General features: G+C 53.0%; 9 protein-coding genes across 9 annotated transcripts; 4 read left to right on the top strand and 5 right to left on the bottom strand.

The window, feature by feature from the left end:
* Positions 1-97: 97 nt before the first annotated feature.
* Positions 98-1,769, top strand: BKA58DRAFT_409559 (autophagy protein Apg6-domain-containing protein; the record flags this gene model as incomplete). The annotated part of the gene is made up of 2 exons (XM_046172155.1): positions 98-209; positions 259-1,769. 2 exons carry the CDS (start codon positions 98-100, stop codon positions 1,767-1,769), a joined length of 1,623 nt encoding a protein of 540 aa, XP_046030102.1.
* Positions 1,770-3,951: 2,182 nt separating this feature from the next.
* BKA58DRAFT_112737 (uncharacterized protein) lies at positions 3,952-6,222 on the top strand. Its single transcript, XM_046163957.1, has 2 exons — positions 3,952-4,718; positions 4,769-6,222. Exons 1-2 carry the CDS (start codon positions 4,437-4,439, stop codon positions 5,930-5,932), a joined length of 1,446 nt encoding a protein of 481 aa, XP_046030101.1. The 5' UTR covers positions 3,952-4,436; the 3' UTR covers positions 5,933-6,222.
* Positions 6,223-6,802: 580 nt separating this feature from the next.
* BKA58DRAFT_378971 (Allergen Alt a 7) lies at positions 6,803-8,512 on the top strand. Its single transcript, XM_046169769.1, has 4 exons — positions 6,803-6,848; positions 7,044-7,286; positions 7,393-7,448; positions 7,570-8,512. The coding sequence occupies exons 2-4, from the start codon at positions 7,230-7,232 to the stop codon at positions 8,069-8,071; spliced, it is 615 nt and encodes a 204-aa protein (XP_046030100.1). The 5' UTR covers positions 6,803-6,848; positions 7,044-7,229; the 3' UTR covers positions 8,072-8,512.
* BKA58DRAFT_112780 (ectonucleotide pyrophosphatase/phosphodiesterase family member 1) lies at positions 8,382-11,141 on the bottom strand. Its single transcript, XM_046163959.1, has 3 exons — positions 10,598-11,141; positions 9,289-10,552; positions 8,382-9,215 (listed from the first exon to the last, which is right to left on the bottom strand). Exons 1-3 carry the CDS (start codon positions 11,009-11,011, stop codon positions 8,692-8,694), a joined length of 2,202 nt encoding a protein of 733 aa, XP_046030099.1. The 5' UTR covers positions 11,012-11,141; the 3' UTR covers positions 8,382-8,691.
* A 1-nt stretch (position 11,142) lies between these two features.
* On the bottom strand, positions 11,143-12,862 carry BKA58DRAFT_112746 (uncharacterized protein). The gene has a single exon (XM_046163958.1). It carries the CDS (start codon positions 12,694-12,696, stop codon positions 11,317-11,319), a length of 1,380 nt encoding a protein of 459 aa, XP_046030098.1. The 5' UTR covers positions 12,697-12,862; the 3' UTR covers positions 11,143-11,316.
* Positions 12,814-15,014, bottom strand: BKA58DRAFT_378968 (eukaryotic translation initiation factor 3 subunit D). The gene is made up of 3 exons (XM_046169767.1): positions 14,740-15,014; positions 13,453-14,686; positions 12,814-13,405 (listed from the first exon to the last, which is right to left on the bottom strand). The coding sequence occupies exons 1-3, from the start codon at positions 14,945-14,947 to the stop codon at positions 13,120-13,122; spliced, it is 1,728 nt and encodes a 575-aa protein (XP_046030097.1). The 5' UTR covers positions 14,948-15,014; the 3' UTR covers positions 12,814-13,119.
* A 525-nt stretch (positions 15,015-15,539) lies between these two features.
* Positions 15,540-17,971, top strand: BKA58DRAFT_112731 (heterokaryon incompatibility protein-domain-containing protein). The gene has a single exon (XM_046163956.1). It carries the CDS (start codon positions 15,810-15,812, stop codon positions 17,778-17,780), a length of 1,971 nt encoding a protein of 656 aa, XP_046030096.1. The 5' UTR covers positions 15,540-15,809; the 3' UTR covers positions 17,781-17,971.
* A 1,452-nt stretch (positions 17,972-19,423) lies between these two features.
* Positions 19,424-20,947, bottom strand: BKA58DRAFT_409553 (ethanolaminephosphotransferase 1; the record flags this gene model as incomplete). Its single annotated transcript, XM_046172154.1, has 6 exons — positions 19,424-20,127; positions 20,180-20,361; positions 20,417-20,494; positions 20,546-20,715; positions 20,766-20,875; positions 20,932-20,947. 6 exons carry the CDS (start codon positions 20,945-20,947, stop codon positions 19,424-19,426), a joined length of 1,260 nt encoding a protein of 419 aa, XP_046030095.1.
* A 280-nt stretch (positions 20,948-21,227) lies between these two features.
* On the bottom strand, positions 21,228-23,010 carry BKA58DRAFT_333935 (uncharacterized protein). The gene is made up of 2 exons (XM_046168210.1): positions 22,715-23,010; positions 21,228-22,650 (listed from the first exon to the last, which is right to left on the bottom strand). The coding sequence occupies exons 1-2, from the start codon at positions 22,820-22,822 to the stop codon at positions 21,502-21,504; spliced, it is 1,257 nt and encodes a 418-aa protein (XP_046030094.1). The 5' UTR covers positions 22,823-23,010; the 3' UTR covers positions 21,228-21,501.
* Positions 23,011-23,075: the final 65 nt, after the last annotated feature.

Below are 23,075 nucleotides of genomic sequence, written 5' to 3'. Positions count from 1 at the left end.
CGCATGCAGGTGATCGCCAGTGAACCGCAGCCGTCATTCCGTCACCTTGGAATGCACAACCTTCCTCCAAGGATGAAGAACCACAGCTCATGACAGTATGGCCAACGACAAGAAACAGACAGCCCTGGCCTGTCAGAAATGCCGGACGCCCATAGACATCGACGCCTCCATCGACCAGCTCAACCCGGCCGCCTTCAAGCTGTTGACTGGTACATGTCTGTTCTGTAGACTACCACGCATCGTACTAACATGTTATAGACTCGACAGTATCAGGCCAACAGCCGGCCTCGAGAATATCACCCAACCGCCAGTCGCGCCCTCCGAACCCGCCCGAACACCTGAAGACATATCAAGATGCGGCCAAAGACGCCCGGAACCCTACCTTCAAGCGCAACATCCAAGGCGCACCGCCTTCAGGACTCTCAAATGGCCCTCAAAACCCCGCCATGTCCTTCATCGACGTACACATGTCCGAGTCGATGATAGACCCACCCTCTTCAGCCGTCCGTAGTCCAGATCGCAAAGCACAAGCAGGCGAGACGAAGCCGAATGCGAATGACAAGACACGACGGAAGAGCTTCACAAATGGGCTGAACATGCCGGGGGGTGCAAGTTTGGCCGATACACTGGAAACAACGAACCGCATGTTCGAGATATTATCAGCACGCTCCGACGTCGACCACCCTATTTGCGTAGAGTGCACCGAGCTACTCATCGAAGGTCTGCAGAAGCGTCTAGGCGTAGCGACCCGCGAACGCGACGCATACGTCGACTACCTCCGTCGCGCCAACACCGACGTGCCCAGCGCCGAAGAAGTCAAAGCCGCCGAAGCCGCCCTCAAAGCAGCCAAGAAAGCCGAAAGCACCGCCATCACGCAGCTCGAGAACCTCGAAGCCGAAAAGGCCGAACTAGACGCCCAGCTCGCCGCCCTAGAAGTCGAAGCGCGCATCCTTGATCAAGAAGAAAGCGAGTTCTGGAAGAGCAGAAACGCCTTCAACACCACCCTGACCACCATCCAAAACGACCGCGACGCTCTAGCGACGCGATATGCGCACGATGCGCAAATCCTAAACCAGCTACAAAGAAGAAGTGTGTACAACGACACCTTCAACATAACGCACGACAACCACTTCGCCACCATCAACGGCCTCCGTCTCGGCCGCCTGCCAAACCCCTACGTCGATTGGCCGGAAATCAACGCCGCATGGGGCCAAACATGTCTGCTCCTCGCCACACTAGCCGACCGACTAAACTACAAGTTCGACGGCTACGAACTCTGTCCCATGGGCTCTACATCCACCATCACCCGAATCGAAACCAAAGGCGGCGCTGGAAACGCAATCACTGAATCAACACGCCAACCCCACTCCACAAGCGGCAACTCACCCCAAGTAACAAAACAGAAACTCGAACTCTACTCCTCCGGCGACTTCCCCATAAACTTTGGTTTCCTACATAGAAAGTTCGATACGGCCATGGTAGCGTTTCTGGAATGTCTACGTCAACTGGGCGAGTTTGTAGAGAACTCTGCTGCTGCTCCGTCACATGCTCTAGGTGGCGCTAGTATAGGGGCCCCAGGAGGTGGACCACCCGGCGGCGTCAAGATGCCGTATGAGATACAGAAAGATCGCATTCATGATCAGAGTATCAAGTTGGCTTTGAATAAGGATGAGGGATGGACGAAGGCATGCAAGTATACGTTGACGTGTTGTAAGTATTTGCTTGCGCATGCGAATAATGTGGAGAGTTTGGGGGCGAGGAGAAGGTAGGAATGAGGGGAGTGTGTTTTGTGAGCTTGGTTTTGAGAGATTAGATACCCCATTGATATTTCTTGTATTTACAGACTTTACATGTTCTCCCTGCGACGACGAATGATGTTCATCGGGTAGCTACGATTTGGTAAATTGATACGCTAGTCTTGTACGTCTACTTACGTTCCTTTTGGGTACTACCGGTTGAGTATCCTGATAAAGCGCCCTCAACATTCAAAACCCTTATCTAACGTTGCATCGTCGAAAGCCATGCACCGCACAAACGACTACCCGTGAATCCTTGCGCACGGCGTGTTCCTATCTCATGTGATACAGCGCCAACAACGGGAACGTGTGTGCATGAGGCTCTTTCGTGTTCCCAATGTCCAATATCCCTATCTCGTGTTGCACTTACTTCAGATAACAATGCTACGCTGCGGGTGTTAGTCCTACTGCAAGATATACGAGGTTGTGCAGAGATCCCGTGTGATGGTGGTTTTGAGCTACCTTTAACCTCACCGCTACGAGATAAGGATCGAGAGCTTCTTCGAGGCTAGCATTTGGATTGAAGGTCTATAGGCAATAGTAGGTCCGTGGTCCCGTTGAGCTGTACTCTGAGCTTACTCGCATTAAGCGTTGCGTACGTGAACATATCTTGCGGCAGGTAGCACTGGGAGATATCTCCCGTGGCTCAAGATAGGAAACGGCGAGCTTAGAGGTCCAGCATGATGCCAGTAGCCAGTTTGACGGCCGTTTAGGAGAGCTGAACACAGGGCGTGTACTCAGCTATGATTCTTTCCACAAAACGGCAACTTCCTGCTTTGATCGTCAGAACGTCGTGTGATGCTGTTGATGCGCTGCCACCGCACCGACCGGGAAGCACGGACACGACGCCCGACTCAGCATCCGGGAGGCACCGACGTGGCAGCATGAAGCCTGCGTCTGGCACTTCTCGACTCAGGGGCGAAAAAGGAAGGTCACGATACTTTCTCGGTGGTGTTGCGGCTCCTAGCGCTGGGCAAGACCATGTCAGCTGAGTCGTACAGCCCCGTGACTATCGGTGGCGCACGTCCAGACGGACGAACAGCGAAGCCGGCATCCATGGGCGAGCAGGCTCGCAGCGGCATAGCAGGCAAAGCCGACGCTCTAGTGGAAACGGAATGCCTATCCCGAAGCCTAGCTTGCCGGTGTGATCGTCTCTGAGCTAGATGAGCTTCGTGGAAGCGAGCTGTCCAGGGGTTTTGAGATCTTTGCGGGGTAGCGTATTTCCTTAGCTCATAGAAACCGAGAAAGGAAATTAGGGGTATGAAGATAGACACTGGGGTGCTGTGGAGAGACACAGTCGATATAGTGATCGGTCTGCTGTGCTCGTTTGCGCAGACACCCGCCGACTATGCCATCTCGTGGTTGCGTCATTCTAATCAATGTCAGCATCTCGTACGCTGATTACTTCCGCTGTTTGGGGATCGCTGTGTAGTGTGCTCGGTTCAAGTAGTGAGCTAGAGTAGTTCCCGTAACGGTATCGATTCTTGGTTGTGGAGAAGTCGCATAGCGGGGAAGTTTCGAAGACGTAAGATATTACCAAATAAGCCCAGATGAACACGATGGTGAGAGGCCTAAGCTCCAACTCATGCAACAGACCGGAAAATACGTGTCACCAGGAGGATGAGCCCATGCAGGAGGAGAATTTGCATGATCCACTTGGGTGTGAAGGTCATGACATGAGGTGTGCGTATGGCATAGCGTGCGACGTGCCTTGCATGGAGAGCAAGAAAATCCAGCACGTTCTGGATTCGTAGTTTTCAATGGAAATGGGTGTTGCAAGGCTGGTCGCGTATGTGCTGTGCTGCATAAGACGTTGGCTAAGACGCTGGCAGTTTGACGACAGAAGGTGCGAGACGTGACATAGATGGCGACACCGGCAGCCGCAGCCGCAGCCGTAAACGCCTGGAGAAGCGGAGATGTTGAAAGTGCCCGGTGCGTCGGATGTAATATGGCACAGCAAGCCACATGCTCGAGATGTCGTGAGAAGAAGCGTGTGTACGGCATCACAACCAGGCGACGCGACGCGACAGCATGGAAGCAACGGAGGTTAGACCCAGCAGAAGGGCGCCATGCAGGCACGGGGATGATGAAAGATGGTCGGAGGGTCTCGTCAGAGATTTCCATGTGTCATTGGTGGTCAGGTGGCCTGCGGATTGAATTTCCTGGGGGTAATCGAAACGCCAGCCACGAGCCACGTGAAGCCAATTTTCTGCTTTGCTTCGCCGCCCCAGCAAACCCGAGCCCGCCAAGCGTCCGTGACGTAAAGAGAACCTAACCTCACAACCACTTTCCATCGCAAAACTATACGCGTGCGACGTGCTGCTTACTGCCCTATTGGCTCGGTTGGGCTGTGAAGTGATCCTTCTAGCTCAGAGCCATGCCGGCCCAGCGTCCGAGTCGTTGGCGCTTGTGCATGGACCTGGGGAAGACACAAGACGTCTGACTAACAATGAACCATGGTGCTCTTTGTCCAAATAAATCTCTGCGGTAGGTGCTGCCTGACTATAAGAGCCCCGGAATGCCTTCATTCTAGAAATAACTGCCTAACCTGTCACCTAATACATAAACCCACGGATTCCTCACCTGCTCTCACACCACCAGACAACGAGTCACCCTACCGTCACCACCGTCAATCATTCAATGCACATCAACGACTTCCCCTACGAAGTACTTACCCAGATCCTCGAGGAGGTTACCAAGGCCAATATACGTGATGGCCCCACGTATACATTTGGTCTCCAGCAGGCGCCACTGCCTCTCGAGAGGGCCAAGCTCCAGCGCTATGTGAGAGGCCCGGTCCCGCCAGAGCTCCTCAAGTGGGACGCAACTGCCACTCTGCGATCGGTTTGCTGGAAGTGGCACGAGTGGGCTTTGGAGCACTCCATCAAGGACGTCTACATCCGTCGCTGGAAGGGCGGAGAGGTAAGCAAAATCGACACACCTCCAATCGACATGATGCTAACATGGCATAGCGATGGGCCGAACTCTCCAACAGGCGAGAGAGCTACCCGCTGTACGAGCTCATTGACCGTCCAACTGGCACAGCTGTCTACCGCGACCCCTTTGCCTCCCTCAAGCGGACTGTGAGCATCTGCAACGACTACCCACAGGTGGCCGCCAAGATCAAGCGCATGTGGGTGCACGGCTTCTACACCGCCGAGACCGACCGTCTGGTATTCCAGTCGCTCAAGAACTGCACCAACATCACCTCGCTCTCTCTTCCATGGACCGCCATCCGTCACGTGGATGCCAAGGCCTGGCGCACTGTGCTCACCGGCACCGGCAAACCACTCCAGTCGCTGGAACTCCAATGCGTCGACCCTACTTCGCAGCAAGCAACAGACAAAGATAACCTTGTTGATCTGGAGCCACTGCAGTCGGTAAACTTCAGCCAGCTGCGGCGACTGAAGATCTTTGGCGACACTAGCTTCATGCCCATCACCGATGATGATCTTTTCGCCATCGCTCGCACGGCCACTCAGCTGGAGGAGTTCCACTTGACCTGCAACTCTTCCATCACCATTGATGGTGTCATGGCCATTGTCAAGGCATCTCGCAAGACACTCCGGGTCCTTGAGCACAGCCCGCGGTCACAGGATGGCTTCTGGCACCCGCATCCGGGATCGCCGAGCGACTGCGAGCATCTCTGCGACACTTTCCGGAACTGCCCAAAGCTTGAGACTCTGTCCATCTCGCTACCTTCCGTGTGCTCCCATCTCTTCTCCAACGACAATGCCAAGTTTGCTGGCGACCTGCAGGTGCGTGCTTTGCACTTGTGTGAGCATGAGGACGGCCGCTCCACCCACGAGGCTACCGATGCCCTGCAGAAGCTTCTTGAGCAAGCCCGTCGCTTCATCCGCCTCCGTGCGCAAAGCGCCATTCCTCGCGAACTGTACGTCGAGCTCTTCTTTGCAGAGTGCATCTTCGAGCCCGGCTTCCAGTCCGTCCATGGTGACTTTTCGCTGGCGCAGGTCTCGTCCGATGGGCACTGGCCACAGAACGTTGAGTTCAGCGGCAAGGGACCCTACGGCAGCACCGGGCTTTACGGAAAAGAAGAGGAGGCGCAGTTCCAGCGCATTGACGAGGCCGAATTCCTAGCTGGCGTCCGCAGGAGGCTCCTCTCCATCCAAACCTGATTGTGGGTAAAACCACGAATAACGGCCGACTTCACTTCAACTGTACCTTTTTATTGCGAACCTATACTTACGAAATCACGACCACATGCATGAGCGACAGGCCTGGAGCCAAAGAGATACCAGGCTGGAGCAGCCACATTGTATTCATGCATTTGGGAAATTCATAACGAGAACACGGCGATGTTCCGAAAAAGCGAATACTGCGTATTGATTCAATGGGATGGCGGGGTGTCTATTGCTTTTTTCCATCTTGCAGTTTGTTAGCATTTTAGCGTTCAACCTTCAATCAGTATAATGAATCAAGTTTCACACTCATCTGACAACCGTCTCATCGCTCGTGTGTGCAAACAGTCTTCGCGCATGTTCGATGTAGGAAACTTGCTTCCACACCCGATCACGAGAATAGCAACACCAGCTTGATAAGAAATTTCGCGAAAGCTCCAATTTTGCCAACGGGTTCCACCTTGGCGATCGAAGACCAACACCCCGCACCTGCAGTCCACGCACCCACACCCTCCCGAAGCAGACAAGCCCAGGTACCTTTCCGCACTTTTTGCTTACACACCGCATGGTCATCCGTTAAGTACGCCGGAAGCCAATCTCTTGCTCTATCCGAGATATGGAGCTTACCAACCTAGAGTAAAGTTGCAACCCGTACATGCCGAACACCGACCGAGTGTCTGCTGAATAAGAGACACGGCATCGCGGAAGATGTCCGCCCCAGCGAAAAGTACTTGCCGGGCCCGGGATGGTGGGTTCCTTTGCAATTGACTCGCGATGCAGCAGGTGTGCCGGTGGAAATTTACCAACAACGTACAGCTTCCCCAGCGAACGAAAAAAACCCATTGACAATCTCTTACCAAAGGCTCATGTAATCATCAAAAACGCCTATGACGCTACTGCACCGGGTATATATGTGGGTCGCACCTTTCCTGAAATAGTATAGCACCGAGCGCTATGAGGGGCAGAATGGCGCAAAGCAGTTGTTTACAGGACAGCTAGGTAGCTAAGCTCGCTCGGTGCGATTGGGCCGGTGGATGATGTAGTAGCCGTGGCATGATGTATTGCGAGACACGATATGGGGATCGAAGACCGTTGACAAGGGGTCTAGGTTAGTTATCTCATGCACATGCACATGCCAGCCCCCGGGTGGTGCTGCTGCTGGGTATAAGTAGAAGGTGTGTACCCCACCTTCGACAGCTCTCCTTCTTCACTACGCATCTATCTCTCTCATCGTCGTACTACTGCCTAGCTACTCTACTCGTTCTTTGTGATACCCCCCCGGAAGTTATTCAAGATGGCTCCCAAGATCGCGATTGTTTACTACTCCATGTACGGCCACATCAAGAAGATGGTATGTTGCGACTGTGTTGGGATGGGGAGCTGGCGATGGTTGCTCAACGGCTCCCCACTCGATTGGCTCTTTTAAAATGAGGACTTCTGCTAACAGAGATGAGTAGGCCGATGCTGAGTTGGAGGGTATCAAGGAGGCTGGTGGTGACGCCAAGCTCTTCCAGTATGTATTCCCTTCTCCATGTGCTCAACCCCAAGATCTTCCTGCTGGCAATTGCAATTGCAGCCGCTGTCCAGACGTTCCCTTCATCCTCCCTCAAGACCATTCACTAACCCACCCCCAGAGTCGCCGAGACCCTTCCCCAAGACGTCCTCGACAAGATGTACGCGCCCGCCAAGGACGCCTCCATCCCAACCCTCGACGACCCCGCCGTTCTCGAAGAATTCGACGGAATCCTCTTCGGTATTCCCACCCGCTACGGCAACTTCCCCGCACAATTCAAGACCTTCTGGGACAAGACCGGCAAGCAATGGCAACAAGGTGCCTTCTGGGGCAAATACGCCGGTGTCTTCGTTTCGACCGGTACCCTCGGTGGCGGCCAGGAGACTACTGCTATTACCAGCATGAGCACGCTTGTGCACCACGGTTTCATCTACGTCCCGCTCGGATACAAGACGGCGTTCAGCATGCTGGCTAACCTCGATGAGGTCCACGGTGGTAGCCCGTGGGGCGCTGGTACTTTCTCCGCTGGTGATGGTAGCAGGCAGCCCTCTGAGCTTGAGCTTAACATTGCCAAGGCTCAGGGTAAGGCGTTCTACGAGGCGGTTGCTAAGGCCCACCAGTGACTAGATGGCGGAAAGACTGCTGGCGATGCTGTGGGTGAGAAGAGCGTGGAGGCTGCGAATGGAACGAACGGTAGTGCTGCTGCGGCGGCGCCTGCTGCTACTTCTACCACCGCGCCCGCTGCTTCTTCGTCCCAGCCTCAGCAGAGGGGGCCGGAAGAGAAGGATAAGGAGGGTCCGTGTGGATTGCCTGCAAAGTGCGATATCATGTAGATGTTTGTCTTCCTTTTTCTTCCGCTCTCTATCTTCCCCTTGTTTAGACAGCTGCGAGACGAGATAAATGAAATAAAGTAATACCTTCATCAGTTCGACCATCGTAGCTTGACCTATGATGACGGAATGGACTATCCAATCTATACGTTGGATAGAAACATGTGTAGATTTGTTAGTGATTATCTAAGTTGGACTAACAAAACATTACTTGCATCTCAATGGATCTTGGAACACTTTGGTAAAGAAAGGATTGGGTATCATTCTGTCCAGCTATCAAGTAGCAAAAGTCAAACTGCAAAACCAGAAATCTATCACACATGCCTCGGTTCAAAAGACCTCGACGAAGTCCTTGGCAAAAGAAAAGCTCCATCTATACCGAGTCCGAAAAAAACGCCAGAGCCCACAAGTTTCTAACTATCTTTCTTTCCCTCCCCCTTTCCATCCTGCGGAACATGATCATGAATAAATTCATCAACCCAATCCTTCACCCCATCCGCCTTATGCGTCAACCACTCCCACCAACTCTCCTTCTTACCTCCTTTTTCCCCATCTTCTCCATCACTCTTCTCCCCATCTTTCAACTCGTCTTTCCCTCCACTCGGCGGCGTAGGTCGACTAGGCACATCCTCAAGACTGGGACTCGTGTCTTCCAGCCCCGACGCTGACGCCGCAATACTGGAGAGGGAATTCAAGTCGGGTGTTGCGGGCATGGAGGCGAGGTGCGATGGTGATGGTCGGGCAGAGGGGAGGGTTGTGGAAGAAGAGAGGGTATAAGAAGACACGGGATCTTCGGGTATTTCCTTCTCGTTGCCAGATACCGAGTCTTCGTCTGAATGCAGGCCGACTGGCTTTAACGGCAAGCGCAGCGTACCGTTGTTGGGCGCGGGGTTGAGACCGATGGAATCGCAGACGATGTTGTAGAGTTCAATGTTCTCTGTTTGGGTAGTGTTAGTTACTTTTCTTTTGTGTACGCATGAATGGTTGGTATGAATGAGATTGAGACTTACGGAAAGGTTCCATGCGACTCCCGGCTTTATGCGGGAACGCGGGACCCCTGGCGATGAAGACGGCACGCATAAGCGGATGTTCGTGATCGTATCCATGAAGTCCCTTCGGATGATACTCCTCACCCGTCTTCTTCCCCACCTCGACATTAAACTCATCTTTCGTTACAATCGCCCAGCCTGTTTTCGGTACAATCCACAGCGGTGCAATCCTCTCATTCTTGCTGAAGTGGTAGCGTTCAGGCATATTCTCATCCCGCAGATAGACATCCAAGTTGGGATTATCCTTTGTACGTTCTAAGAGCTGGTTGTAGAGACGATGGAGGGAGGCTGGGTCTTTAGGACGGAGACCATAGAGGGGCCAGCCGTCTGTGTGGGAGAGTTCAGCGGGGTCAATGAGGTCCTCGAGTTGAATGAGGCGGGTTGTGTCTGTGGTGGCCATGCCGTGGTCTGAGACAACGATTACGTTGACGATGTTTGTTAGGTTGCGCGCGTGGAGACCGGCTAGGATGCCTGCCATCATTGTGTCGGCGTTAGCGATTGTCTTGCGAATCTCAGTGCTGTTGGGTCCGAAGCGATGGCCGTCGCCGTCTACATCAGGTACGTATGCTGCGATTAGCTGAGGTCGCGGTGTATTTGCGCTTGCGCCGATGTCTTTGGGGCCGGGGAGATCGAGAAGTTCCATTATGCGGTCGACCTTTGTAGGCAAGACTTCTGAGCCGTTGTACTTGTCGATGTAGGCAATCTCTTGGTTCAGGATATGCGCTTCGGAACCTGGCCACATGTGGACTGCTGTTCTGACTCCCTGCTTCTCGGCCGTCACCCAGAGAGGCTCGCCGCCCCACCAGTGCGGTTGTAGACTACGTTTGGGGTCCGTGTAGTAGAACTCCTGCTCTAGTTCTGGGTCCCAGAATGTGTTTCCTACTACGCCGTGCGCTTCGGGATACATGCCGGTAGCCATTGTGTAGTGGTTGGGGAACGTGACGCTGGGGAAGCTGGGCATCATGTATTTTGGCGATATTCCCTCTGCTACAAACTGGTTGAGCGTAGGTGTGAGGTTTCGGTATAGGAAGTCGGCGCGGAAGCCGTCGAGCGATATGAGGATTGTTGTCGGCGCAAAGAGTGAGGTGCCATTAGAGAGCATGGCTGCCGCTTCTTTGACATCTTTGGGGGTGGAGAGATTGTACGTGGCTGCGAGGAGAACGACGAAGAGGACGATGATGGATACGTATATGGCTATTCGGCGGTAAAGACTCTTCCTGCGTACCTGTGGTCCATTAGCTTCGTTCGCGCATCCGTAGACTCTACACACCTTCCTCTGCGACTCGCTCGCAAGCAACCGTTGTTCATCGCTCAATGAACTTCTTCCCGATCGGAAACTCGTACTGGAAGCGCCAATGCCTTCTTCCATTTCGTACATGAGCGCACTCGACTCTTCATTGCCGCCTTTCCTGCGCTCCTTCATCTCCTTCCTCTTATCCCACTTTCCGACCTTGACGCTCGAGGCTCTGCGCCCCAGTAGGCCCTTGCCGCCATCTTTCTGCGTAAGAAGCTTCTCGCGCTCATCTTCTGAATCTAGAATGTCGTGATCGCGTTCGTCAAGTTCGCCGGAAGGTCTGCCGTCGTAGCCTTCGTCGTCGGAGGTGTGGTCGTACAGGGTGCGCTCGTCGGTGCCAGCATCGGAGCTAGGCACTCTTTGCGATTCGTTTTGCGGTTGCGAAGACATGATCGCGTCTTCGGGCGATATATTACATAGCTAGGTGGAAAAGAAACGTTGCGCCGCTACGGTGCTCAATATGTTGGGGGTCAGCGACCCCAGACGTGTCGCTTGGCATCCATGTTTCACGCGTGCAGGACGGTTATGTCGGTCGCGTAAAGGCGCTATTCGGTAATTTACTTTCACTAGACCTTCATCTATAAACTGGGGTGAACAGAAAATTTGACTTCAATTTGTGCATTTAGTAGATTTCAAGCCAGATGTCCTCTCATATTGGTCAAAACCTTAGATCATCTTGGACGTTCCATATCAATTCAATCCATCACCAAGATCACGTCGCGGCCGACCATCCACTTGAGACCCGCGCCGACTATCTTCCCCTTAGAACAAACCCACAACAACAACCACATATGCTCTGCAAGCTCTCCCCAATTAAACAGCTGCACTCTCCCAAGAGTTTCAGAAGAACCCTTCTCTCGGTATAAGAATGCTCCCCAACTAAGTCTGCCGTCCTTAAGCGGCTCACACACGCCATCCCAGAGGTCCTTTTGAGCCTGCGCAGGCCAAGTCGAAAAGTCAATGAGCCAATGACCTTTTTCATTGCGCACGGGATTGCGTGACTTTCTGATTGGTTTGAACTTGTCTGGATACTGTTCCTTGAGGGCTTCCAGATAGGGTGTGACTTGGGTAGGCCAGGTCTTTGGACTCTCCACTCCTATCTTTGGTGGTGGAGATTCTACCATTTCCGGATATTTGGTGAAGTCTATGGGCGGACCGGAATTGTCAATTTCTTGCACCTTGCTGTTCTCGCTGGCTTTGTCTTCTGCTAATGAGGATGCTGGCTTTGACACATCATCTGAGCGGAAACTATCTTGCTGTTCCTCTGCTACGCTGCTGGACTCGGGATGTGGTTCTTGCGAAGCAGGGGTCTTGGCGTCTGGTATATCGCTAGCGATCTCCGGGCGCGTACTTTCCAGAAGGTTCATATTTGTGATAGGTACCTCGGGGGAAGATGTAGCGCTAGGCGAACCCGGCTCTTCTGCAGTAGCGACAATCGTGTGTTCCGCCGGCTCAACAGGCGACGAAGAGACTTCCTGCGTAACATCTCCAGCATCTGACTCGTCTCCGGATGTGTTCTCTGAAGTCATGGAAAAGCTATCCTGCAATTGACTCTGTAATGCCTGAACCGCAGCTTGCGTATCCTCAATAAACGCCGTATCAGCATCTTCCGGACTGCTGGCGACATCTTTTGTAGACCGCCGTTTGCTAGCAGCGCTTGACTTGGGTGTCGATTGCACTCTCCAGTTCTGATGGATACGTTCTAATTGTGCAAGCCGACTGGACGTTGGCGCAAAGTCGTCTTCTGCCGCCCATTCGGAAGACGCACCAGCGTTTCCTTTGGAATTTCCATCGGACGATAAGTAAGACGGGAAACTGCCGTATGAATCTTTGCTGGTCGATAATATTGACGTGTTGATGGATCCACGGAATGAACTTCCTTTGTTTGGTGGCGAAGGGTCGCTCACTCTGGAAGTAGCAAACTGACTCGACACATCGTGTTGTGGTGATTCCTCTACGTTGTTCCGATGCGGTTCAAAGTCAAGATAAGCGTCGGCTAAGGAACGGTAAAGTTGATCGTTTTGTCGAGTCGCCGGTGCAGAGATGTGAACCAAGAGCTCGTGTTCATCGTCCATAGTTGAGTGCGAACAGGTAGATTTTGAGTTTTTCAAAATCCATTGTAAGAGAGATATACACGAGCGATCCAGGTAAAGCGCGTACGGATTGTTGTTGCGTGAGACGACGACGGAAGAGGTCAAGTGTAGACGAAGAAGGGTTCAGCGGGACCATTGACGCGACTTGGCAGGTACAAATAAGGTCTGTGCACGTTCTTACGATTGCATCACCAGAGTTGTCCATTTGCATGTGACGGAATTAGGCAGTTCATATCCTTCCTCAATCAGAGAGTAAGATCACATGAAAACAACAGTTCAGCTCGAGGACAGCATCGTCCAGCGTCGTCATTCAATGGTATGTCGTCTATCATGCATGCTATCATGTAACCATCCCTACGGATATCGCTGAAGAAAAGAACCGCTTCCCTTTTTGTGACCCAAAAATTACTCCTCGTCATCCTCGTTCGGGGCCTGCATCTCCTCGATATCCTCCTCCTCGAAAGTGTGCATGGGTACCGAGTATAGGCGGAGAAGAGACTTGTTGGGGTCCTTGACCAGGACGTATTTGCCCTCGTCCATGCGAAGAACCATGTCAACAATGGTACGGACGATAGCCCATCCGTTGTTGAGGTTGAGTGCCATCTGGGCGGCGAAGTCGCGGGGCTTGGCTGTGAGTACACCGAGGATGACGTGGTCGTTGTTGTTCTTGGGGTTGGTACGGGAGACGAAACTGTAGTTGTGTTAGCTGAGCTCGCCATGAAAGATTGAAATACATACCCAAGCTTCATGGTGTCGGCCTTGGCCAAGATACTCTGGGTAGTCCATCGTGCAAGCTTGCAGGAGTTGTTCTTCATCTCAGTGGCGAGAACAGCACCCCTCTGGCTTGCCAACTTGGACCTCCAGTCGAGCGCTCCACCGGCACCTTGCGCCTTGTTGTCGAACTCGTTCAGGGCCTTGATGGTAAGGTATTGGTCCTCGCCGTTGATGTTGTTCTTAACAACAGCGTCCAACTCTGTTCGGACAACCAAGTGCAGAGGCTCCTCGTCCTTGTCCAGGGACAGATCGAAGCGGCGGTACCTGTAGGCCTTGGAGGCTGGTGGATCGGTCTCGACCTCCTCGTTGTAGAAGGGATGCTCGTGGGGCATGCTGACCTTCTGGCTCTCGGACTCGGTAACGACCTGGAGGGGGAAAATGTTGTTGATGTGTGTGGCTTCCAGCATCAGAGCACCAGGACTGTTGATAGAGTCCTTGTTGCCCTCGGAAATCTCAAGCGGCGCGTCTGCGGCGTTCTCGTTGACAGTGACCATGTCCAGACTTGATCCATCGCGCTTGTCGATGAAGACCTTGTTGCCCCGCTTGGTGAAAACCAAATCCCAGGAGTATACCGACTTGGTGGCGCACATGAGCATGGATAGAACACCATCGGTAGCGAATACAGTGCCTTCGTCCTTGTCGGCGAGCTCCTGGAGGATAGGATCGCTGGAGGTGGTGACATTGTAGGCGGCACGGTCGAGGACGTTGAGTTTGCGCTCCGAGGTCCTGGCACCGGGCTGCTTGTCGTAGCTGCGGTCGTAGTAGTAGAGGAATCCGTAGTTGTCGATGTCCTCGCCCTCGTGGGTGTCGAGATTGAGCTTGCTGAGACGGGAGAAGTCAATCTCCTCCATGACGTTCCACTCGGGCTTGACCTGGACGGAGGCATCGCGGTTGCGCTGAGGCTTGTCGTCCCTCCAGCCAAAGCGACGTCCTCCCCTGCCGCCACGTCCACCGCGCTGGTTGTCGTACTGGTTTCCACCACGGCCACCAACACGCTGGAAGGTGCCCCGCCCGCCGCGTTGCGCCTGCCCGCCCCGCGCTCCTCCACGTCCACGGAAGACGGTGCCGCCGCCTCGTCCAAATCCTCGGCCGCGGGCTGATGTGCGTGTGTTGTCGACGACGGAGAAGGTAGCCTCCTCTTCGGCGGCCTGGATGGCGAAGGGGTTGGTCTGCTGGTTCGCGCCGTATACCTGCTGGTCTATAGAATCTCATTAGCATCCGTGTCCTTCTCTTTTACCAATACAAACTCACCCCTGTAGTTGCGGTTGCCGTACTGCTGGCGTCCTCCCCGCTCGCGGTCCTTGCCCTCAGTCCAGTCGGCCATGCGCCCCAGCTTGTCGGCCTTGGAGTAAGGCGCGAACGGCACGCCGTCGAGCATCGACTCGCTGGTGACAGGCGGGCCCCATCCTGCAGTGTCGGGCAGCGCGGACACAAGGTCCAGTAGTGATGCGGGTGCCATTTTGTGAAGTTGCGGTAATGCTGGGCGCTGGTTGTTGCCGCACAGAAATTATGTGGGCAGTCAGATTCGGCGCTAACGAAACGAAATTCCAAGTTCCTACCCCGCGCTCACCTTCACTCAACCCTCACCAGCACTAAGCGCTGGATGCCATCACCCACCGACATTAAAGCCCGTACAGTCTAACAGTATCTCGGACCTTCTTTCCTTATTTGTTCTTATCTGTTCATATCATTTCCCGGATTACACTTGGTTGGCTACGTCGCACTTCTGCCTTTGCGATATTGAACACGCGACTATTCTCATATCTCTATGCAGACTGTAAAGCACTATACGCGGAATTTCCCATTCATCTCATCTCTCTACAACCGCCATGGACGTACATATAGAGATGGCGTTCCGGTGAGGAAGATGCACAATGCAGACACCAGACTCAGCCATGTGCCAAACGGTGATTGGTACGTTGATACATCTCTCGCTAGATAACGACGGTATTGCTGCGGCGAAGAACGAATTTATAGGTAGGTGCTGGGGAGTTCATGCATCCCACACCCCACACAGAACCTGAGGAGACAGCATCTGCGCCATGTAGCCACAGGTACATGAGCCAATAAGTCCCCTGCCTTTTCGGATCCTCCCACGTCTTCGGAAACCGGTGAGTGAAACAACAGAGAGCCAAGTTTCTACGTCCTTCGAGAAGCGACTTGACTATGCATTTATAGGCTTTGCTCCGCCTGAAAGTGTCCAAATACAGATTTGGCTTCGTTGGCACATCCAGCTTCAACACAATTCCCAAGATTATTAAGAGCCAGATCGTTTCGCATCTTATCCGTTTCGCGATTTTACCTCCTTCTGTCTACACAAGATGCAGTACAAACCTCTCGACAAGACGAAGAACGAGATCCGTGTTCTCAAGTTTATGAATTCTTCCAGCCCAGTCTCAAGCGAAGACACCATTCGATGCTCTATCGGAAACGTCTCGCTGGGAATTTCTCGCCACTTTCAATCGCACCAAGACTCCTCGCAGGGTCAGAAATCTCCGATAGCATGGGATAGATTTACCAAGTCTGTAGATCTCCGAGACTCAACCCTTGAACAGACGACCCTCGATAAGGCCACACATACTGGCCTACGTCGAAGTCTTGATCAGCATAGCAACTCTCGTTACACATGGGGAGACTTCGAAGCCCTGTCGTATACATGGGGCGACGCAGACGATAAAAAAGGAATCATCGTAAACGGAATTCCTAAAGACGTTCCACGAAACCTCGAGGAAGCGTTGAGAGCCCTGCGAGGCCTTCAAGAAACACGTTCTAGCATGTGTTACTGGGTAGATTCTTTGTGCATTGATCAGGGAAATATCGAAGAGCGGAATGAACAGGTCAAGCGCATGAAAGATATATACGGTCGAGCTAGAGCTGTCGTAGTCTGGTTGGGTCAAGAAGAGGAGATGGACAGGATTGCAGTCCAGACAATGCACCATCTTTGCCGGAATCCCTGTGTCAAAAACACGTTGCAACTCCCAGCCGTTCTGCTTGACGGATGGTCCGCCCTTTTCGCCTTTACCCAAAAACCATATTGGAATCGATGTTGGATCATTCAGGAGCTCGCCATGAACCATAATTCGACTTTGTTCATGTGCGGAAAATACAAGCTGACACGGCGGATGTTACGTTTGGGTGCTCTTTACTGTCAGGAATTTTTGCAGGTATCAGAGGACCGAAATTATCAATCCAAGCACGACTTGGAACTTGCTGCTTGGGCTATGGCTGGTCGCATGTATCGCTTAGCAAGTCTTGTATTCGATGCCGATGTTGGATTAGGATTGGACCCTTTGTTGAATCTTGTTCGTCGAGCCGACGCAACTGACAAGAAGGACAAAGTTTACAGCATACTCGGCTTGTTGGACCCTAGCATCTCCTCACGTATTACACCAAACTACTCGCTCCCGGTGCAGCAAGTCTATACAGACTTCATGAAATCTGTTATCGATGCATCAGAAAGACTAGATCAAATCGTCTTTAGAGGTATTCCGGCTGAGGATGGCTGGTCATCATGGGTACCCGACTGGAGAGAGCTTTTCCAGCGTCATCACATCCGATATTTGAGGTCTCGACAAGCGAGCGGAAATCCAGCTGCTCAATTCAGGTTTATCAAGAAAGGGAAGGGCCTTACTTCTCTTGCCTGCAACGGGTTCTGGGTTGACACAGTCGATGGCATCGCAGCCGAGCCTTCGCTAGACTGTCACGCTACCAAGTCAACAACTACCTCGGATAGATATGGCGGTCGAACATCAGAAGCCCTCCATCAGAGCTTCCGTATGGGCCATCCTGCAATGCAGACTGAGCTACTATTCAAAGTCCCGTGGAATATTATCCGCGACACTGATGACAGCCATGCCAATTTCACCTCAAATCCGGATTGGCTTGAACTCTCTCAATCGAGTTATTTTGAGCGATTCAACAACTTCAGAGAGCACAATAAAGACTTTCGAATCGGCGGCCAGAAATTTCAAACTTTCTTCCCACAATCCGATGACCACAGTGTGGATATCGCGTTTACTCTACGGTGTATGCGTTTAGCTCTACTTTCTCTGGATCACAGAGCTCTGATAACGACAACAAGTGGCTATTTCGGTATGGCTCCGGTAGCGACTCGATCAGGAGACGTCATTGCTATCTTACTCGGTTGTAACTGTCCAGTTGTCTTAAGGCCGTGCGATGATGGTCTCTACCGAATTATCGGAGAATGCTACATTCAAGGGCTCATGAATGGAGAAATACTCAATCAAGAGCAGGAAGGACTCGTTACAAAGCATGAATTCGTCTTGTGCTAGGAAGACAATCAGGGAGAGAAAGCGCAACTACGACGTGCGCCCCCAATCACACCTCTGGCTCCTCATCCCCAATATGTGGATACTCGAAGTCAACCTCAACCACAAACCTACCCTTCTAAAACAAGCCCTCAACCTACCGCCTTATCGCCCTGTTCGTTACCTCATCTACCTCCCAAGCTCCCGTCTCAACGACCACCCTCTTCAGCCCCGTGAACCTGCGCACTCCACAGTTTCCAAACTCACGCAACAATGCCGCACTGGGGAACTCATAAAATGCAAGTCGTAAGTTCTCAACTTGACTGCGATGTATGCGCGACACGTCTTTTACGAATTGAGTTATCGTCTCGATGTGGTGGAAGCGGAACTCGTTTGGTCGAAAGCTTAAGCCCGCGGTCTCGAGGTAGGTTTGTCGGCATGTTGTTCGCCTGTTGAGAAGGTGATATAGTGGGTAGCAGCAGGATGTGCTTTTGGGTAACCTGAGGGCTTTACGCGAAATTGGTAGCGGGGAGAGACGGAGGGGCGGACTAGGATACTCTGTTCGGTCAAGGCGTAATCGTAGATTAGGTTTCTTAGTTCACCAGGCAGACGGAGGAGAGGGGAGTTGAGACGGTTTTGTGTAGTGAGCGGACTATTAGTGGCTTTAGATGACAAAGAATTGAATATGTGATATTTTGTGGACATGTTCGTGTTTTCTTTTGGTAGCACCATAGGAATACAACGGTGAACTGGCTCAATCTGATGCTCATGGACACAAGCAGGTAAGCCATGATAAGCATCTCGAATGTGCTTGTTCCAAACACCTTGATTCACAAGTAGACAGAAATGCCCGTTTGATCTGGCAGTAAACGATAAACAAGCATAACATGACATATGCCCTGATTCTAGGCATGCATTTTGACTGATTCGCACTCAACATATCTCGCTACATTTCGGACATCTATCCTACGTGCGCAATACAATCCAAGGACAGAACACGCCAGGTATAGAGGCGATAAAGCTTTAAGTCCACTTACATGCACAAACACACATGTACACGCACTCTCGCTCGCATAGACTTGGAGAGGGAAAGAGAGACGAGACCTCCAACACTGTCCCTTTGCCTCCCCGACCCATCCAGCCAGCAGTCATTCCTCGCATGCTTGCTTGCCCCACACCCTTCAATTAGAATCAAATGTAAGTATCACATGCATCGCCACGCGTTCAACGATCAAAGACTCCGAGTCTCGATATGCATTACTTTATTTCCACACCTTCGCTCTCCATCTACCCTCTCCCACCCCTGTACAACCCCTCCGTCTTCTTTCTTTCCCAGCACCACCCCTGGTGCTTTTCTATTGTAAACGTTGTTGAAAACGCGATTAAAAAGTCTACTGATGATGAATAAGTGAGAACAAGCCTGAATCGCACCATACGATCCAGCATTGCTAATTACAAGGCTTAATAAAAATGTGTATATCCAAAGCAGGTCGTCAAAAACGTCAAGTATACGGTCTTTGTCGGATAGTCGTGAAGTATCGCTTGCGCTGCACTGCGTTGCGATGTAATGCGGATGAACGCTAAAATCGATCGGAGACGTGCCGCCCAGTCTATAGGGTGTGAGGATGATTTGTCGTCGCGGATTCTGATGCTGAATCAAGGGATGTTTAGTCAGTCCTCCCCTTCCCATCCACAACACCATTTGACCTCCCGTTCTTCTCCGCCGTCTTCTTGGGGATAGTGAGGCAGTTGATGCCCAGGTAATTGCAGATGCTAGTGATGACCAGATGCGCCCATTTACCGTACACAACAGCAGCGAAGACGAAGTAAGCGCGTAGGTACCAGAGTTCGAAGCTGGCGGAGATGGGTCCGAAGGTCGTGCCGGGGATGGTGAAGTAGGGGTGGTTGATGAGCAGGGCGCCTCCGATCATCGGTGCGAGCATGATGGTCCAGTAAGGGAAGGGCTGGTGTGTGAGATGCGCCAGGATGATCTTGGTTGTCATGCGTCCGAAGACTAGTGACATGGTCAGACAGTAGAGGACGAGGTGGTTGTCTTCTAGGAGCTTTGAGTAGGGCGATCCGAGCCAGGCCATGGTGGAGACGACGAAGATGACTAGCGGTGTCCATTCCTTGAGCAGGGGCAGCAGAGGCTCGTTCCTGGAGCGACGCGCTTTCGCTACGTTGACGATGCAGGCGGGGAGGTGGGCAGCGAAGAAGGTGAAGAGGATGATGGGGACCCAGAGTTCTTTCAGGGTCACGTCGCCGATCTCTGCTTTGTAGGATGGGAAGTAGGTCGCGAGGGGTTTCGACCAGATCTCAGGGCCAAAGTAGCCGGACATGCAGATGAAGGTGCATGCAAGGATTAGTCCCTCTGCAAAGAGTCAGCATCAATGCATTTCAAGTCGAGACTCGCTGCAACATACCTGTAGGACCGTTGAAGTAACCCAAATATAGCGTATGGGTATGGTATGTCTCCCAAGTCGAGAAGAACATGGGCAGCACAGGGATCAGCGCAGTAAAGGCGCCAATCTTGGTCGAGCCGTATCCAACAGCTGCCGTCTCGAGGAGACTGGCCAGGGTGCAGTTCAAAGAGTCAATCCCATGGCTACGTCGCAATCAGTATCGTGATATTGGCGCATTGGGCTTTGTTTATCACGTACTCAAAAAGTTCTCCTAGCGGGCTCGAGGTGCCGGTTCGGCGCGCTTGCTTTCCGTCGACGTTGTCCATGGTGGAGTACCTGCAGGGGATTAGCGCAGCCCTCGCTCCCCTTCATTGTTGTGTTTCTTACATCCACATGCCAAAGGCGAAGCTGTAGTATACCCATGAGGGTGCTGGTCCGACCAGATCCGGGATGTAAAGCTCTAGCAGCGCAACATTCCCCAGGATGAAGAAGAAGCCTAATAACGTGACGAGGTTCGGCGCCAGCCACAGCGGCAGCAGTTCGACAAAGGCATTCCACTATGTTCACGTCAGGGCGCGTTGCGATTGCGCGGGTGCAGGGTGCGTACGTAATGCTTGAGGATATAGCGGGAGATGAAGGATTTGTCGACGCTCGAGTATTTGTAGGTCCTGAGGTGTTGCAGCGCATCTTCGGAGACGCACTCATGCCTCGCGGTTTCTGCGCAATTAACCATGTTAGCTGGGTGCGCGTCCGTGGATCGTCAAGGGGCGTACCTTTGCTCGGCGGCATGGCGGGATTGTGTGTGACGGGATGTGGGAGAGACATGAGTTTGGCGGGGCGGATTAATTTATATAAGGGTCGTGGCCATGTAGTGAAGCGGGGAATATGCGCTGCAGGTGCCGCCTGTCTCTTGTGGGATGGGATGAACAACGGGATGGCTCTGGCGGGCGTCAAACTTCTAAAGGGTACGGGTCCGTCGGCTCGGTAGAGCGTTCTGCAAGGGTTAGGTGCCATGCGAGATTGCACGTCATCGCTTGGCTCCAATCGCTCTTGCACGTGAAGATGACAGCCCAGTTTCAGAAGAACGTCTCGAAGTAGACCGCAAAGTTAATGAGAAGCTAGTCTGCGACTGATGCGCAACGCAATGGGTTATCATTACATACAAATGCCAACGGAACAACTGCTGTACAAGCTCTTTACGCTGAGCCTTGCCATCTGGAGGCTGGCCCTGCCTTCCGTACACTCGCTCAAAAACTACCAAATCTGTACCTCAACTCGGACGGCGCATCAACGGGTGTGGGCGCCTGTCGTTTCTTCAAAGTAGGTCCGCGTCGGTCATCGTCCTATGACGCCGCAGCAGCCTTCCTCTGGTCCTCCTCCTTGCGCATGTCCTCCAGGAATTTCTCCCATGTCTCGATGGTGCCCTGGAAGAAGTCGACATGCGCATCTGCGAGATCGCCCAGAGTATCCTTAAATTCGACCGCTTTGATGCGCTCAAAATCCTGTACCTCCTTGACGGTGTGCTCGTCAAAGGCCTCGCTGGATTTCTTAGCCAGTTCAACTTCGCCCGTGAGTCGCTCAATCTCAACCTCCAGCTTGCGGACCCGTTGCCGGCGCGCTTGGTCGTGATCGATGCCCCGGAAGTCTTCTACCTTGGATCGCAGGAAGCCAGACGCACCCATGCCGGCCCCTGTCGCGCTAGCCAACGAATCCCGATCCGCGGCAGATTTGGCAAGGTACTCACTCAGCTGTTCGAAATCGAGCTGTTTGCCTTCTCGTGTGCGGAGTAGTGTCTTGACGGCCTGGATATAGGCGTCCATGTCGCGCAGACTGGTGAGGTAGTTCTGGTCTGTGTGGTCTCGGATAGACTTGAACCCCTGTGAGGTGGTATTTACAGAAGCAGCGAAGGATGTCAGGTTTCCTTCAACCGCGGGTTCCATAGTCGTCAGCTTTTGGCACTGCGTCGCTAGATCGGCGTAGTCGGTCTCCAGATCACCCTGTCGCCTGGCCACCTTGACGGTAACCTTCTCTACGTTGTTCAGATCCTCACCGAGCTTGTTGGCGCGCTCGACAACTTCGATGAAGCGCTGGTCCGGCTTGTGAATCTTGGTAAAGGTGTTGAGGAAGGTGTCTGCGACGGCGTCCACGAAACCGCCGCCGCCCTGTTCGGAGCCGCTTGCAGCTCTTGATGACCGACCCTTCATATGCTGATTCCAGTCCGGGCTCTCCAGGAAGTTGATAACCAGAGCTGCTCTCCGCAGCACTGGATGCAGTGATATCCGTTTGAGGAAGCGGTGCAGCGAGTGGGCTCGTCTCTGCATGAAGTCCGGGCCAAAGCGGTCTCCACGCACATACTCCATCTTGTGCTTGTCGGGCAGCGGCGGGACGGCGCATTGCGGGTACTCTTTTGAGAGCTGTTTCCAGAGGAAGACGAAGTCTGTGAAGCGGCGGCGGACGGAGAATTCGGGTTTCTGGAAGGACTGGAAGTCGGACTGCGGGGGAAATATGTTAGACCCCAAACACGTAGAAGTGGTAAAGCTACAGGTAGAAGCACACCTTTGTGGTTACTAGGTACGAGACATATTGGTTCGGTGTGCCTGGCAGCTCTTTCTGCGGGCTGCCAACAAACGTCTCCAGGCGCCCTTCGCTGAAGTCGGCCGCCATTGCGCGTCTACGGACAGCCTGTGGATCGCGGATGTGTATGAGGCGGCTGTCTTCAAGCTCGTCGAAGTCGCTAATCCGGTCGTATTCGGGGTCGTCGAGTAGATCGTCAAACTGGCACGGCGGGCTTGCTGGCGTGGGCTGTGTTGGACAGCTCGGAGGTGTATCGGTGACGTCGGCTGAGTACCCGGCCTTAGCGCCCTCCTCCAAAGCGGGCACACGATGCCTGACGCGCTCGTGCATGGCTTCAATGTCG

The sequence above is a fragment of the Alternaria rosae genome (genome assembly GCF_020736505.1).
Source record: "Alternaria rosae strain MPI-PUGE-AT-0040 chromosome Unknown BKA58scaffold_2, whole genome shotgun sequence".
Lineage (NCBI taxonomy): Eukaryota > Fungi > Ascomycota > Dothideomycetes > Pleosporales > Pleosporaceae > Alternaria > Alternaria rosae.
The sequence above is the reverse complement of the archived record's forward strand: the minus strand, read 5'-3'. Positions and strand labels throughout refer to the sequence as shown.

What these genes read in the sequence shown, in the direction of transcription:
- BKA58DRAFT_112737 (XM_046163957.1), top strand. Translation starts at nt 4,437, where the DNA reads ATGCACATCAACGACTTCCCCTACGAAGTACTTACCCAGATCCTCGAG. An exon ending in GTCGCTGGAAGGGCGGAGAG is followed by an intron (nt 4,719 to 4,768) that starts GTAAGCAAAATC and finishes AACATGGCATAG; the next exon opens with CGATGGGCCGAACTCTCCAA.
- BKA58DRAFT_378971 (XM_046169769.1), top strand. Translation starts at nt 7,230, where the DNA reads ATGGCTCCCAAGATCGCGATTGTTTACTACTCCATGTACGGCCACATC. An exon ending in ACGGCCACATCAAGAAGATG is followed by an intron (nt 7,287 to 7,392) that starts GTATGTTGCGAC and finishes AGAGATGAGTAG; the next exon opens with GCCGATGCTGAGTTGGAGGG. An exon ending in GGTGACGCCAAGCTCTTCCA is followed by an intron (nt 7,449 to 7,569) that starts GTATGTATTCCC and finishes ACCCACCCCCAG; the next exon opens with AGTCGCCGAGACCCTTCCCC.
- BKA58DRAFT_112780 (XM_046163959.1), bottom strand. Translation starts at nt 11,011, where the DNA reads ATGTCTTCGCAACCGCAAAACGAATCGCAAAGAGTGCCTAGCTCCGAT. An exon ending in CGAGCGAGTCGCAGAGGAAG is followed by an intron (nt 10,553 to 10,597) that starts GTGTGTAGAGTC and finishes AATGGACCACAG; the next exon opens with GTACGCAGGAAGAGTCTTTA. An exon ending in GAGTCGCATGGAACCTTTCC is followed by an intron (nt 9,216 to 9,288) that starts GTAAGTCTCAAT and finishes CTACCCAAACAG; the next exon opens with AGAACATTGAACTCTACAAC.
- BKA58DRAFT_112746 (XM_046163958.1), bottom strand. Translation starts at nt 12,696, where the DNA reads ATGGACGATGAACACGAGCTCTTGGTTCACATCTCTGCACCGGCGACT.
- BKA58DRAFT_378968 (XM_046169767.1), bottom strand. Translation starts at nt 14,947, where the DNA reads ATGGCACCCGCATCACTACTGGACCTTGTGTCCGCGCTGCCCGACACT. An exon ending in CGGCAACCGCAACTACAGGG is followed by an intron (nt 14,687 to 14,739) that starts GTGAGTTTGTAT and finishes GAGATTCTATAG; the next exon opens with ACCAGCAGGTATACGGCGCG. An exon ending in GCCGACACCATGAAGCTTGG is followed by an intron (nt 13,406 to 13,452) that starts GTATGTATTTCA and finishes ACACAACTACAG; the next exon opens with TTTCGTCTCCCGTACCAACC.
- BKA58DRAFT_112731 (XM_046163956.1), top strand. Translation starts at nt 15,810, where the DNA reads ATGCAGTACAAACCTCTCGACAAGACGAAGAACGAGATCCGTGTTCTC.
- BKA58DRAFT_333935 (XM_046168210.1), bottom strand. Translation starts at nt 22,822, where the DNA reads ATGGCGGCCGACTTCAGCGAAGGGCGCCTGGAGACGTTTGTTGGCAGC. An exon ending in CGTACCTAGTAACCACAAAG is followed by an intron (nt 22,651 to 22,714) that starts GTGTGCTTCTAC and finishes TTTCCCCCGCAG; the next exon opens with TCCGACTTCCAGTCCTTCCA.